This window comes from Fistularia commersonii, chromosome 2 (genome assembly GCF_037954325.1).
Source record: "Fistularia commersonii isolate RoL2024-O1a breed Wild chromosome 2, RoL_Fcom_v1.0, whole genome shotgun sequence".
Lineage (NCBI taxonomy): Eukaryota > Metazoa > Chordata > Actinopteri > Syngnathiformes > Fistulariidae > Fistularia > Fistularia commersonii.
In genome coordinates, this window is record NC_141285.1 from 2,530,973 (window position 1) to 2,545,288 (window position 14,316).

A 14,316-nucleotide genomic window follows, 5' to 3' on the forward strand; every position below is an offset into this window, starting at 1 on the left:
CGTGTTATTTATCGATCCTCTCGGCTCGACTGAAACTAGGAGAATGAGGTCAAAGTGCAGCCCGGCAAGGATGAATAACTCAAAGTCTGGTAAGGATTTCGCTCAAGGATGCTGAAGCCGACCAAACATTTGAGCTTGAATTATGAAAATTGGCTGGAGGACCCACAAATAAACCGCCCACGTGTTAACCAATACATTTTTTTTTCCCGTAACGGCCCTTTGGGGCTGCTCTACTTGGACGGAGGCCTGGTTTCGATCTGGATTGGAAAGTTTGGCGAGGGGAAATGAGCAGGAGATTACCGGAGAACTCTCTTGAGAGCCAGAAGTCAAAAACCAGAGACCGCGCGTTCGTTCTTGGGGTGTCGCTTCTAAACTTCACCCAACAAAATGTCAATCGTCGCGTCACGATTTGTAAGATTACAGAGAATGCGACCCTCATGACCCTCTTGTTACAGGCGTTTAAAGAATTATTTACCCCTTCGGCCCTGCGGTTTCCTGGATTCTGACTGGTTGCCCATCCTGCCTCTGGGGTTTTCCTTCATATCGAACTCCCGGTTCCTCTTGTTTGTGAGCCAGGAAGACCCACTCCATCCCTCTATCTTTTTTTTTTTTTTTTCCCCCCACTTTGCAATGTTTTTTCATATTTACGCCACACCCACCTGCAACATACAGCTGGCCGGAGCTCTCAAAGTCCAGGTTACTTAGTCCAGTGTTTCCCAACCACTGTGCCGTGAGAGATCATCAGGTGTGCCGTGGAAAAATGCCCACTGTCACCCGATTGGTCCGAAAATAATTTATCCAACGCAAATAATGTGTCTTCCTAAGTCTGTGAGGGCAGCGTGACCGTTCAATGGCAACGGGTAGTGAATTAACCTGTGATTAGTGACGCTTTGCGTGATACATTTTTAAAATAAAAAGCACTTGTATCTGCGTAAACAAACAGGCAGCGTTGTTGAAAACGACCAAGACGAGTGAGAAAGCAGTGAAAGCTGCTATAAAGTTGCTGAACTCGTCTCTAAATCCAAACAGACACACAACGTAGCAAAACATTAATACTACCTGCCGGCAAAATCATTGGAGAAGAAAAGCTCGGCTCTGGCGTTGATAAAGAAATAGCCAGTTCTCTCAAATAATACCATTTTCAGACATATTGATGACATGTCTTCAGATATTGAAAAAAAGTATTGCACATCAGTGGGAAATTTGCATTGCAACTTGACGGGTCGACATATATTAGATTTCCCATTAAGTAAATTGAGACTATGGTTTCATTCTAATTTGTTAAAAAAATGTTTTTGACATATTTATTCAGCGGTGTGTGATTTTTCTAACGTAAAATATGTGCCGTGGCTCAAAAAAAGTTGGGAAATACTGACTTAGTCAGACCGTTAACTGGCCCGGGCTAACTTTTTGTAGTCGCTATGAATTGCACTCGGATTCTGACGTAAAAAAAAAAAAAAAAAAAAAAGCTGTCGCGGGCGGATTTGGACGTCGTGTCTTAATTTAAAGCGCTGTGAGACAAAGTGTATCGGCCGACACGGAAAATCAGGTTTACTTTGAGGGAGAGGTCGGTTTTCCAGGTACTTCCGACTCGGCTTGAGGTCCTTCCTGCTGTTGTTGACCGTTTTAAGGGCGGAGCGAGGGAGGTAATCACCGGGACTTCCATTTTCGATGTCCCACATCACACCACTTTCCGTAAAAGCCCTGACAGATGGGCTCTTGTAACATGCAGACGTTGTCACCGTAGCAGAATGCACGCTCTGTTGAATTCCTAGCCTTATACCAGCCTTTGTTTGTGCGCGTGTGTGCGCATATGAGATATGTGACAACAAAGGAACGATTGTTTCCACCTTTTTTTTTTTTTTGTACCGAAAAAAAAAAAAGCAGATTTTTGCGAGGGTTTTTATCACCGTAACACGTTGAGCAAATGTGGCACGTATTCATTTCATGTTAAACGTTTCATCATGTCTGCCTTTTTCTACTGTCAGCAACGGGGAGGCGGGAGTGTGTGTGTGTGTGTGTGTTAAACTTGATGTTTTTCAAATGGAAATAACCTCCTATGTTTTCCCCTTTTGTAAAATGCTCTATGTTTCTTTTTGACAGGGCGTATGGGCATTAACTTTCATCATCCAGGAGCAGACCACATAATGCCACTGAACAGTAAGTCGTATTTTACCGTCAAACTGTCAAAGAATCCCATTTGTGTCTTTTTTTTTTTTTTTTTTTTCCCCAGACGGGAGGCATCTGATGGCAGGAAGAAAACCACCATTTAAAAAAAAAAAATAAAAATAAATAAAATTCCAATTTATAGAAAAAAAAAAATTGGGGGGGAGTTTGGGTGGAAAAAAAAAAAAATCCGCGCTCCGAAAAGAAAAGATGCTGTATTTTACATATAACACAAAAAGTTGAGCAAAAAGTGATATAAATCATCTTTAACTTTTAGAGCATATTTTTGCCGTGCTGATTTTTTTTTTTTTCAAACTCTAAATTCCCCGTAAAACACGCGTTTTAGCAGGTGCCGGCGTCGACCGGACGCACCTGCCTTCCCTTTCTGCCCCCCGGATTAACTGACACCGTGAACCTACGACGGACTTCTCAGCACGGTCGACCTGTGAATAGCGCGTCCAGAAATACCCTCAACGTACGGCCGGCGTCTCCCGCTGCGGTCCGCCGGCCGGCGCTTGACCAACATTGACAGAAAACCGACCAGACGGAGAGATTTAGGTCACGATCCCGTACGATTTGAATGGATCCCACAAGGTTTTCCAGGAAGGTTGGACCGTTCCGAATGGTCTTTTTATTTGTTTTGGACGGGGGGAAGGGGATATGGTGTGTTTGCACAAAAAAAAAAAAAAAAAAAAAAAGGAAAAGAACCCGGCTCCTTGAATTCTTTCAACTAGGGAGTCCCTTTCTTTTATAGGGCAATTATGTTCACTCCTTTTTAAGCGCGAAGTATCAATGGCATCTCGAAAAAAAAATAAAAACACAGAAGCGAAGCCCTAGTTTCCCCTCCCGGACGTGTTCTGCAGGCGTAGAAACGGGGACGGGGGGGGGGAAACGGGGGGATTCAAACATAAAAGAACATCTCCGTCGCCGTCAGTTCTCGTCCACGCCGCCGTTTCATCATTCGCTAAACCGTCGCGTCTCGGGATCGCGCTCAGGCAAGCGCAGATCTGCCTAGATCCCCCCCACCACCCCAGAAGTCTGAGATGTAAGTTAGCGATGTGTGCACGGCGGAGGGGTGGGAAGCTACCGGGGCGAACTTGAAAGTGTTTTACTAAGTGTTTCTCCTTCATTTCGTCTCATTAGCTTTTGGAGCTCTCAAGCTGTGAGAACCTGTGTGTGGACGAAAGTCCTGCGTAGCGCTTGAAGCCAGGAAGAAAAGCGTAGCGCCGGGCTACCGGACGATAGCGCCGCTCACCCGACGGCTTCGGAGAAATGTCCGAGACTCTCGTCAAAATATTCCCAGACGCTTGAAATTATTCTTACATTTTTTGTTCTTACGTTTTTTTTTTTTTTTTTTTTTACCCTTGCAGAGGCATCCCACAGTTTCCCAGCGCAACGTTTTCTTCATTTTGCAACCGGTTGCTAGGTGACTTTGTTCCTTCTGAAGCTGGACGGCTAGAGGGCAAAGCTGCACAGCGACCGGCCAGGTTTTTTTTTTTTTTTTCTTTTTTTTTTTTTTTTTTTTAGTGGAGAGACAGATCTTTTTAATGAAAAAGTAGCGAGGGAGAAGAGGCTCAGAGATGATATATTCCCTGAGAAAAGCCAGAAGGGCAAATCACAGAATGGCACCCTAATAATGCAAAGACACATATTGGTTTTTTTTAAGGCAAGGTTTGCTTAGTGACCGATGACTTAAGAGAAGCCGAGAGGTCTCTGTTTTTTTTTGTTTTTTTTTTTCCCCTCCCGAGGGCCTGCAAAAGCTACCGTTTGCTTCTGCTTTTGCGTTCAAGGCCCAGCTGGATCCAGAGTAAATCTTGTTTGTGGCAACATTTCAGAGATTATCCTTAGAGACTAATAAAAAAAAAAAGATAATTAAATCGGGTAATCCCGAAGCGCAACGTGATGGCGTCTGCACGCAAATCGCGCGCGACAATAAACTCGACCGCTCATTGTTGACCTCGTAAACAAAAATAACCCTTTTTTTTTTTTGTTGTTTTGTTTTTTTAGTCGTGTCAGCTTTACACGGCGCTCGACGCTTTGATTAAATTCCTCGGGTTTCCCAGCAAATGCACTTCGTCTCCAGCTTTGATAAATGTGTAACTTTATCATGAGATTCAAAACTATTTTGTAAAAAAAAGGCCAAATGCTGTATAAAAAAACAAAGAAAATTCATTTCTCTTGCCAAAACCTTATATTAACTGGAGTTTAGCCGGGGGGGGGGGGGGGGGTCATTTTAAATTTTTTTATTTTTCATTTTTAGGGAGGCTTTTAGCGTACACACTAAGTAAATCTGATTGTCAACCAGACCAGTTTTTTTTACGCTTTTCTTTGATTTGGCAACGTTAAACAGAAAGCAAGCTGAGGCCGGGGCCATCATTTACAAGTTTATTTCAATTGCAATAAACTTTTAAGGTTACGCAACCCCCCCCCCCCCCTCCCGTCCTTATCCTGTGGGAAGTTTCCACTCGCGCTCGCTCCGCCGTACCCGACCCCTGGAGAAACTTCTTAATATTTCACCGAGGCCCATGATAATGACTAACCGGCTCTCTGCTTTATGGCCCCATTTGCGAGCGGCCGCGGAAGATTAGCACGATCGCTAGCCGCCGCGGGTTCATTAAGATCAAACCGGCGAGGAAGGAGGGGGTCGGAGGGTGGATGTGGACGGGGGTGGCGAGATATCCCGAACCGTTTCCGTGGAGAATCCTCACCTATCGGCCGCATCTGGGGAAACGGGCGCGCTTATTGTCAGCGCGACGCTAATGTGCGGCCGTCTGTGGTTTATTTAGAGATGTTCCTGGTTTGGTTTTTTATTTCCACAAAACCCATGTCTCTGTATCTCTTTCCCACCCCGATTTCCCCTCCTTCCCCGCCTTCCCTGTCTCTCCCCGTCCCCGTTGTGCTGTCGAGCAGCCCGGAGCTATGGCCGCAGAAGAGGTAACGTCTGCCTGCCGTGCCAGCTTGCGTCTCTCTGAGGCCCGAAAAAGGGGGTTCTGGGTGGGCCGGGAGGGAGTTCTCCAGCGTTTCGTCACTCACTCTTCGCTTTCCATCCTTTTTTTTTTTTTTTTTTTTTTTGGGTGGTGTTCGGGGGTTGGGGGGGGGGGTTGAATCAAATCATCACGTTGCTCGTGAAAAATCATGAAAGGGGGCCGGAGTCCGCCGAATCTGGTCTCGTTTTGCCCGGATGGTGATGGGGAAGCGAAATAAAAAAATGTAATTTTGCAAATTTTTATTTTTCCTCTGTATGCTCTGTCTGTGATATCCCTCTTAAAATTCATTTCATGTATAATATCCAATCCAATCCAATAGCAGCATGAGGCTACAACTATAAACCCCTTTCCACCTCTGCAACTTGTTTTAAAAAAATAATTTTTTAATTTTTTTTTTTTCATTTTTTTCATTTTTTTTAGATACATTATGGATATCGTGGCTTGCAATAAGGGCTGCGTGTTATTTTTTTACGCCCAAATTTTTGATAAATAGAATCAAGATCAGAAATGAATCAGTGCCTTTTTTTTTTCCTCTATATTTCTTAAGTTATTTTGCGTTTATGACATTTTACAATGAATAAACCCAAAATCTACAATTTATTATTTTGTAACTACTAGTAAAAAAAAAACAAATAATGAAAATATTCACAGTATTCCACTAGTCGTACATGTCAATTTCCCTTTTATTAAAAGTTATTACCAGACTTTTTGTGTAAAGTTGAATTAAACTACTCCCGCTTTATACTGGAAACATAGTGCATTAAATCACAATGTGTATCCAAGTAGAAACTGCAATGAGTTTATATGTTGCAAATGCAAATTTTCATTTAAGCCCCCCTTCATTAAAACAATATGGTTTTAAAAAAAGAAAAAAATGGACAGATGGGCGTGGCTGTAAGAATACCAGCGCGTTCTTGTCCAAATATGGCACTTTGGAAACTTTCCACACGGGTCAACAGATATATTATTTAATATAATATCTAAAACAGACTCGGAGCGTCAGAAACAAGCAGATGAGAATCTCACAACCCTTTTTTTTTTTTCCTCATTCGTAATTGGATTTCATCGTTCAGTTGTTTGCGCCGTTATCTCTCTTAATAACTACCTTGCAATATTTTAATTTTTTATTATTTTTTTAAATAAAACATGGCTTTAGGAGTCTGGAATGCATGAAGAAAAGCTGGTTTTTTTTGTTTTTTTTTTCCATTTATTCCACCACCTGCCAAGTAGAGCTGTGCGATATCTCCTACATTAAATATCGTCTGGTCGTGATATCATTCCATGGATTTATTTCTTTCATTCTTTCTTTTGGAAAAAAAAAAAACCTCAGTTTTAAGTCGTAATCCGACAGATCTCAGTTTTAACGACGTACTCGCAAAAAAAACTCCGGTTTACTGTTTAGTATCCAATCGTCTCAGAGAACAAATTCAATAAACAAATTGAATAATCCAGCTGACGTGTCTTTTAATCCAGAATTATTAGCCTCTCCGGTGTTTCCGCTACCATTTGGTAGTTTTTATTTGTTTGTTATTCGATCAATAATAGCCAAAAACGCTATAATAATAGCCAAATCTAAGAGGTCAAGCCGAGGCCGGCGACTAATTCTCGCTCGATGGGACGTTTTTAAGGGGCGTCTTCATAAATTCTCATGAAATTCATTCGACTTTATGAGAGACTTAATCTGCCGTATTTATAGCCGAAGATTTGCCGCGGATCCCGGTGAAATTTTGGATCCGGCCGAACAAAACAAAAGATTTTCCCCGCTCTCCTAGCGACCCCTCTTGTTACCAGATGCAATTAATCCACTTTGTCTCTTGTACCCCCCCTTTCCTCGTTTTTTATTCCACTTTACCTCTCTTCCCCCCTCTTTCTTGGCGTTCCTCTCTCCCCCCCCCCCCTTCCCCAGGTCGTTCCTGTCTGTTTCCCTTCGAGGACGGTTTCCTCGACGACGGCCACGGCGACCCCTCCCTGACCCCGGGCCTGAACTCGCCGACCCGCTGCCAGAACGGAGAGAGGATGGAGCGTTACTCCAGGAAGGTGTTCGTCGGCGGCCTGCCTCCGGATATAGACGAAGGTAAAGCGCCGACCGTTTTCGACGTTTGCGCGGTCGCTTCAACTCTGGACGACTTTCAGACTTCCGGTTGCGCTGCAATCTTCCCCTGTGCCGGCGACGCTTAACTATTTCAACCACGCTTTTTTTTTGTTTGTTAATCTTCCAGGACACGTTAGACGATCCAAGTTCGTCTTAGAAGACGTTTGGCGACATTGCGAGCTCGTTTTAAGATAAGATAATATAAGATAAGAACAACTTTATTTATCCCAAAGGAAATTGTTGTGCCAGAGTTTCAAGCAAAAACCTAACAATGATAGATAATAGTAGGAAGGAGGGAGAAATAAGAAATGCAATAAAATATGAGATGAGATGAGAACAACTTTATAAATATCAGTATAATATAAATATAATATAAATAAATAAAATATGAATATAAAAAATAAATATAAATATTAAATATATAAATATAAAATATATTTATATAAAATATAAATATATTTATTTATATAGATATAAATAAAATATAATATTAAATATAAATTGTCATGGTTAAGGCTATCAAGTGTTTTAAGGTCTTAAGTACAAAGATTTGAAGATTCCCTGCGGCTGAGGGAAGATTTTTGGAAATCCAGACGGCGATGATATTAAAATGCGCTGGGATCGCGCTTAGAATTGGCCTGTATTCTAAACGTTAAAAGGAAAACAAATGGCCGATATGTACGCAAATACCGTACGGTAGAAGCGGCGTTTTGCCGAACGACGAAACCGCTTTGAGTGCTTCGGCGAACCGACGGACAAAAAAAAAAAAACATGACATTCCTGAAATGTTCACCCGTATCGGAATCAGATCGTCCGGTATTTCGGTGATACAGTGATCCCTCGCTGTAACGCGGTTTACTTTTCACGGTTTCGCTACTTCACGGATTTGCATCGTGCGTTGTGTTCTGCGTTCTGATTGGCTAAAAAGTCACTCCACTTCTTCTCTACCTGTGCGTCAATAACGTCGCAATTTAATATGTACACGTACGTAAAACAGCTTGCTGAATGTACATGACGTACCTGCAAATTCTCTTGCGATTTCGAGTTTCTCTAAAACCCATAATGTTGACAAAACGCTCTGGAGCGACAAAAGGGCCCAAAAGGCAGCGGAAGATGCTATCTATCGCAGATAAAGTTGAACTTCTGGACATGGTAAGGGAAGCTAAAAGCTATGCGGCTGTAGGTCGGCATTACGCAATGAATGAATCTTCCGTTCGTTCCATAAAGAAGGAAGAAAAAAACATAAGGACGACAGCAGCGATGTATAATAGAGTATTTAATTGTATAATAGTTGTGAAAAAAAATAAAGGTTTCTACTTGACGGATTTTGCCTATCACGGGTTCTTTTTGGAACGTAGCAAGGGTTTACTGTATACCAACTGAGAATACGGGTGGTTTTAACATCACGCCCTGGTGTATTTACCCCAAACCTATCGCAATTTATGACACGGCGAGGGAGAGTGCGGCCAAGATGAACTTATCGGAGCTGGAAATAGAAACGCTGACGTGAAAAGTTGGCGTCGGGAGGGGGAAGGGAGGCGGTTCGGGATGAAATGGCAGCCGCTGGCCTGAAAGGTTCCCCGAGGCCAATCAGCTCTGGGCCGAGGTGTGAATATTCAATCCGTATTTCTGTAATTTATTGGCCCGTAACGTTGATATATCGACTTTTATCACGCCGCTCCGCTTGTAAGCTAAGGGATAATAAAATTGGACACCGAATGGGTCGCTGCGTGCCACTAAATGAAGGAAATTAAATTTAAGTTGATGATAAAAAAAAAAAGTAAAATGCTGAGATACATACTTATACAAGGAATATGCAATTCATACCTGATGTGGACTTTTAAAAGGATTAAATGTCTTTCATCGACGACTGCTTTTGGTCAAGTAAGTATATCTGTGAGTTTATCGCTAGCGTGCGTAGATGGGCGACGATATGCGCGACTAAAAAAAAGGGGAAGGACAAAGAGTGACATCGGTCGTTTGCGATGAAAGAAAAAAAACACAAGCCCAGCGAAAAGGAGACAAAAAAAAAAAAAAAAAAGGACGGCGGTGAGCGATAGCGGGGTCGGACATTTAATACGTGGAAGGTTGTTAAGCGACTTTGACCGAATCAGCAGCAGACGGACGAAAAAACGGGGGGTGCGGGCGCGCGAAAGGCCGTGAAATTCAACGCCGTCTAGAATACGATGCTTTTTCGTCGTTCATTCGAGCGACTCGACGGGTATTTGATAGCTTTAATATTCATAAAAGAAACAACAACGGCGGACGAGATTAAAGTTCAAGCTCATCGATTCGCGGAGAAAAGAAAAGGACGGCGACCTCCCCCCCCCACCTGCAGGGACGAATAGACGGTTACCGCGGTTACCTCTGCACGCTTGGATCCGCGAGTTGAAACAAAGAAAGGTTGTTCTCCAGGCAGGGTTTTGAAGTGAAATCCGCAGAGTCTGGAAAAGAAAAAAAAATTCGCGGATGCGAAGGGCAGCTTTTGCAATAAATAGAAACCCGCCGCTCTTTTAAATCCATATTACCCAATAACACAATACACGTAAGCGTGACCTCCGCTTTATTTTATTTTTTTTTTCTCCCCTATCAGATGAAATCACCAACAGTTTCCGTCGCTACGGACACCTGGTGGTGGACTGGCCCCACAAAGCCGAGAGCAAATCCTACTTCCCACCTAAAGGTAACCGCCGTTTCTCAGTCCACAGCAATAAATACACCCCGGAGGTGTCTTTTTTGGCGAGTTTCGCGAAGGGTCGTGTTACCCGGCGTTCTCGGGCTCACGCGGGGTTACCGACGGAGGCGCGTGTTTATCGGAGCGGTCGTCGCGGTAACACGATGTGTCCATCACAGGCCGCAGGGAGTCCACACACACACACACACACCTCCAACCCTGCACAGCTGTTTGCTTGAATGAGTATCTGAGGAGTGTGAGAGTCCTTTTTTTTTTTTTTTTTTTTTTTTCCTCCTCTGCACAACCTTCCCGAGTGTATCTCTCTTCTCTTTCGCAGCCGCCCTTCTCTGCAAACCCTTTTTTCAGCACTGCGCTCTCCGGCCCAGGAGCCGCCGTGTGTCATATTAGCGAAGCTATTAAAGACACTCTGGAAATAACTGACATTCCACATGCAGATGGTAATACGCTGCATCTGGAGGACCTGAGAAAAATCTCTGCCAGTTTTTTGTCCCTCGCTCTCATTTTACAACCCCTCCCTGCCTTCTTTTCTTTTCTTTTCTTTTTTTTTTTTTTTTTTTTTTTGTAACGGAATGGGAGGATTATTTTGAATAGGCTTGGCTCTACTCATATCCAAAGCCAGACGCAAAAACTGCAGCATCCTTTTAGGGGAATGAACAGTGCTTATGCAGCCGGGGGGGGGGGGGGGCGGCATGTGGATCTGGGATCTAGTGATGTGCGTAGAATTCATATCATTTTTAATTAAAAAAAAAAAAAAAAACAAATAAAAAACCTGAAAAAATAAAAATACACTAGGAAGTGCTGAAATGTCACTCTTCATGTTAGCTGGCAGGGTGAGGGAACCGCAACAGATGCCTTGTGAAAGACTGTGTGTGAGTGTGTGTGTGTGTGTGAGAGTTTTTCTGATGCTACAATGGCCGATTGATAGATTTGTGTTTAGCATCAATGGGTCTCCGCTCCTGTTTTTTTTTTGTTTTTTTTTTTTTAAAAAAGAAAAAACTTTCCAGGCTCGACAGAATGGAAGATAGTTGTCACTTTTCCGTCCTGCTCCCCGTTAAAAAAAAAAAAAAAAAAAATTAAAAAAACGTCAACAGTGTTTGCCTGTGCAGTTACGGACGTGTTTTGGTTGAGGGGTGACTCATGTCCAATTTCGAGAGGCCGTCTCGGAGAAAACTGGCAACTCCCGTGCGGACGAGCCAACCGCGGTGTTACTTTCACTTTCAACCACTATTTGTAGTTCAGACGTGAACAGCGATATTAGTTTTATGCCGATACATGTTATTAACGTGTAAAATAAAAATAACCGCATTAAAGGGATCCCGTGTAACGGCTTTACAATTTAGATTTTTACAGTTACGTTCATTCTTTCCAGTCCAAGCCAGAGCCCGAAAAAAAAAAAAAACAGACACGTTTGGTAATTCGCTTCCGTCCAACTTTCGCTTCCCCTCGGGGAGCCGGCGGAGAGCGAAGCTAAAAGTAGAACGGGTTGAGGACAAGTCAGATGGAAAGATAATTCCAAACGGACGGTGATGTCATACGTGTCCGACGTGTGTTTTTACTCGAAAAACCTGCTTGTATCCAGAATCCCGCTCCATAAAACAAAGGATGTCTGAAAGGGGTTGATGCCGAACCACCTGGCCTTTTGTCCTGCTGAAGCACTTAAGGGGGCGAGCACGACTCACTGTAGCATGAAGGAGCTGCCGGACCTTCTCTGAGAACTTGAAATGATCTTTATAGGTGCACGCTAGAACTCCTTCTCCGAGCCTTTTGGATTTCTACCGAATCTTTACCTTCCTCTCGGAGCATACATTGACTCTAAAGCGAGTTATAGGGTAACTATTGCCGTTTCTTGCTGCAAAGAACAATTGGGTATGGCCTCAGAGGCGGGGTCAATAGTGGCCAAGGAGGCCAAATCGTAGTCCTTAGATTTGATACATGAGCACCTTGTGGGTCCATCATAACGCCCAAACATAATTGGACGATAGCATTGATCGCTAGCTTTAGCTTTACAATGGGGTTTTGAATGGTTTTGGGTCAGCTGGCTCCATGTGAGCATCGGTATGCTTTGGCCGCCGTGCCAAACTGAGTCTACGGGCCGGGTCGAGAAAAATGTCAAGGTCGGTCCCAAACTTTTTGGGGTCGTAGCTCGAGAAAGGGAGGCGGGGCTAATTTTGAAATAAAAACATCTGCTATGGTAGTTCTTGTTGCAGCTCCAGCATATCAGGAGCTTTTTGGGTTAATTACCAAATCGTAGTCCTTAGAGTTAATACATGAGCACCTTGTGGGCCAATCATAACGCCCAAACATAATTGGACGATAGCATTGATCGCTAGCTTTAGCTTTACAATGAGGTTTTGAACGATTTTGGGTCAGCTGGCTCCATGTGAGCATCGGTATGCTTTGGCCGCCGTGCCAAACTGAGTCTACGGGCCGGGTCGAGAAAAATGTCAAGGTCGGTCCCAAACTTTTTGGGGTCGTAGCTCGAGAAAGGGAGGCGGGGCTAATTTTGTAATAAAAACATCTGCTATGGCAGTTCTTGTTGCAGCTCCGGCATATCAGGAATTTTTTTTTTGTTAATTACCGCGAATTAGGGGGGTTGAAATGTCCTCCCAAGGTCGCCGTATCATTACCGTTACTGCCTCAACAGATTTGTTCTTTTGTACCTTGTTTTTTTTGTGTTTTTTTTTTTTTTCAGGCTTCCCACAAATCATCCCCTTTTTGTACTTTCCCAGTTTTAAGCAAAAGTGTAGAATCCCTGGCCTGCAGTGTCTGGTCTCTAAGGTGGAGTCGCCCCCGCCCCCACCCGAAACACACAATGCTGTCGTCACCGCTTGAAATGTTACAGAGCTATTTTGGTCGGTGACAGAGGTAGACAGAAGGAGGGGGGGGTGATGTCTGTGGAGCCTTAACAACCGGGAGGCGCTACAATGCTCGCATCACACTGCAATAACAGTGTGTAACACCTCATTTAAAGGTTAGCTCTAATTCTAGACTATTTTATATCACCCTTGTTAGTGCGCTGAAGAAATATTCTAAGCACAAGTGCACATTTACTATCGTTTCCATATGGCGCGAACGCAGCGAGGGCTGAATAACGTCGGAGGAGAAGCGCCGCACGCCGCTGACTGATTCATCTGTTCAGCCCGGGTGTTAGGATTATATTTTTTAAACCGAGGTAATTTGCAACGCTCGATGTCACCTTGCCTGTCGCCGAGCCTCCGCAGCCGTGTCCTTGTTTCGGAGGGGGCGAATTAGATTCGGCCGTCTTCGAGCCCTTCGCTCGTTTTTTTTTTTTTTTTTATATTGCAACATCTGCCGTCAACGGTCCTGCGGCAGAGTTACGGCCCTTTTTTTGCAGAATCTTCTCTCCCGATGAGGTAATGGAGAGAGGAGCGTTGCGAACGCGAGGGGTTTGGAAACGGCGATGGAGGGACGTCCGTCCGCCCGTCGCTCTGCGACCAACTCTCCGTATCGGTTCCTAGATCGCCTTACAAAAAGTCACATATTTTCATGCGGCAACCTATAATTAGGCCGTTGATCAAATCATATTAGCGCCATGTGGGAGTCGTCTTCTCTGACTTTTTAAAATATGGAACATTCTTGAGGGACAAAACAAAGATGAGGAGATCAAAATATGATAATATTTATATTGTTGGAAAAGCTGATTGCGAAACAGAGTTGATCCTTTAGTGCGCACATTTGCTAGACTTAGCCTTTTTGGTGAAGTACCTAAAAAGAAAACAACACTTTTTTTTTAAATGCCTTTATTAAACAAACAAAAAAAAAAAAAATTGAATATACTCGATTTTAACAGCCAGACCTTTTTGCAATGCCTAGAACTTTTTCTGGATCTAATCTGATTTTTTTTTTTTAATGGTTTCGGAGAGTACAGGAACCAGAGCCTCAGTTCCAGGGAAGCATTTTAGGTTCTGCAGGGTCATTTACGGTGCTACGTGGATATTTGGTTATTGCTGGGAAATCCTGAGCCAGAGCCATTACCGGATACTTCGGAGTTCCGTTCTTAAACAAACTATTGTGGTCACTGCTCAGCTGTTTTCTTGTGATGGACAGAACCGATGCTTTGCCACAGAGGGGTTTCCAGGGATCTCAGAGGAACGTAAATATTTTGGCCTAAATAAGTACGGAGTTAGCGAATGGAGGTTTTCACATGGCGAAGCAGCGAAGGGAGAAAATAAAACCACTTAAAACCCCGATTGGTTGTCCACAGTTATTATTCCCGCCGTGGAGAAAACAAACACTGCGGCAACTTGGTCCTCCGTGTCGCGCGTTTCGTTTTCCCCTCCTTCACGGCGGTTTTGTTTTCCGAGCGCGGCGCATAAGGTGCGCCTCACCCTACCGAAAACCAAATTGGAGCAGGA

General features: G+C 43.6%; 1 protein-coding gene across 1 annotated transcript in view; it reads left to right on the forward strand.

Annotated features, from left to right (window-relative positions):
* cpeb3 (cytoplasmic polyadenylation element binding protein 3) overlaps nucleotides 1-14,316 on the forward strand; it is a 48,254-nt gene that overhangs the window by 15,941 nt on the left and 17,997 nt on the right. Inside the window, 4 exon segments of the mRNA XM_086164403.1 lie at nucleotides 2,104-2,160; nucleotides 5,077-5,100; nucleotides 7,060-7,227; nucleotides 9,839-9,928. Of these exon segments, the coding sequence (XP_086020529.1) occupies nucleotides 2,104-2,160; nucleotides 5,077-5,100; nucleotides 7,060-7,227; nucleotides 9,839-9,928 (339 nt within the window).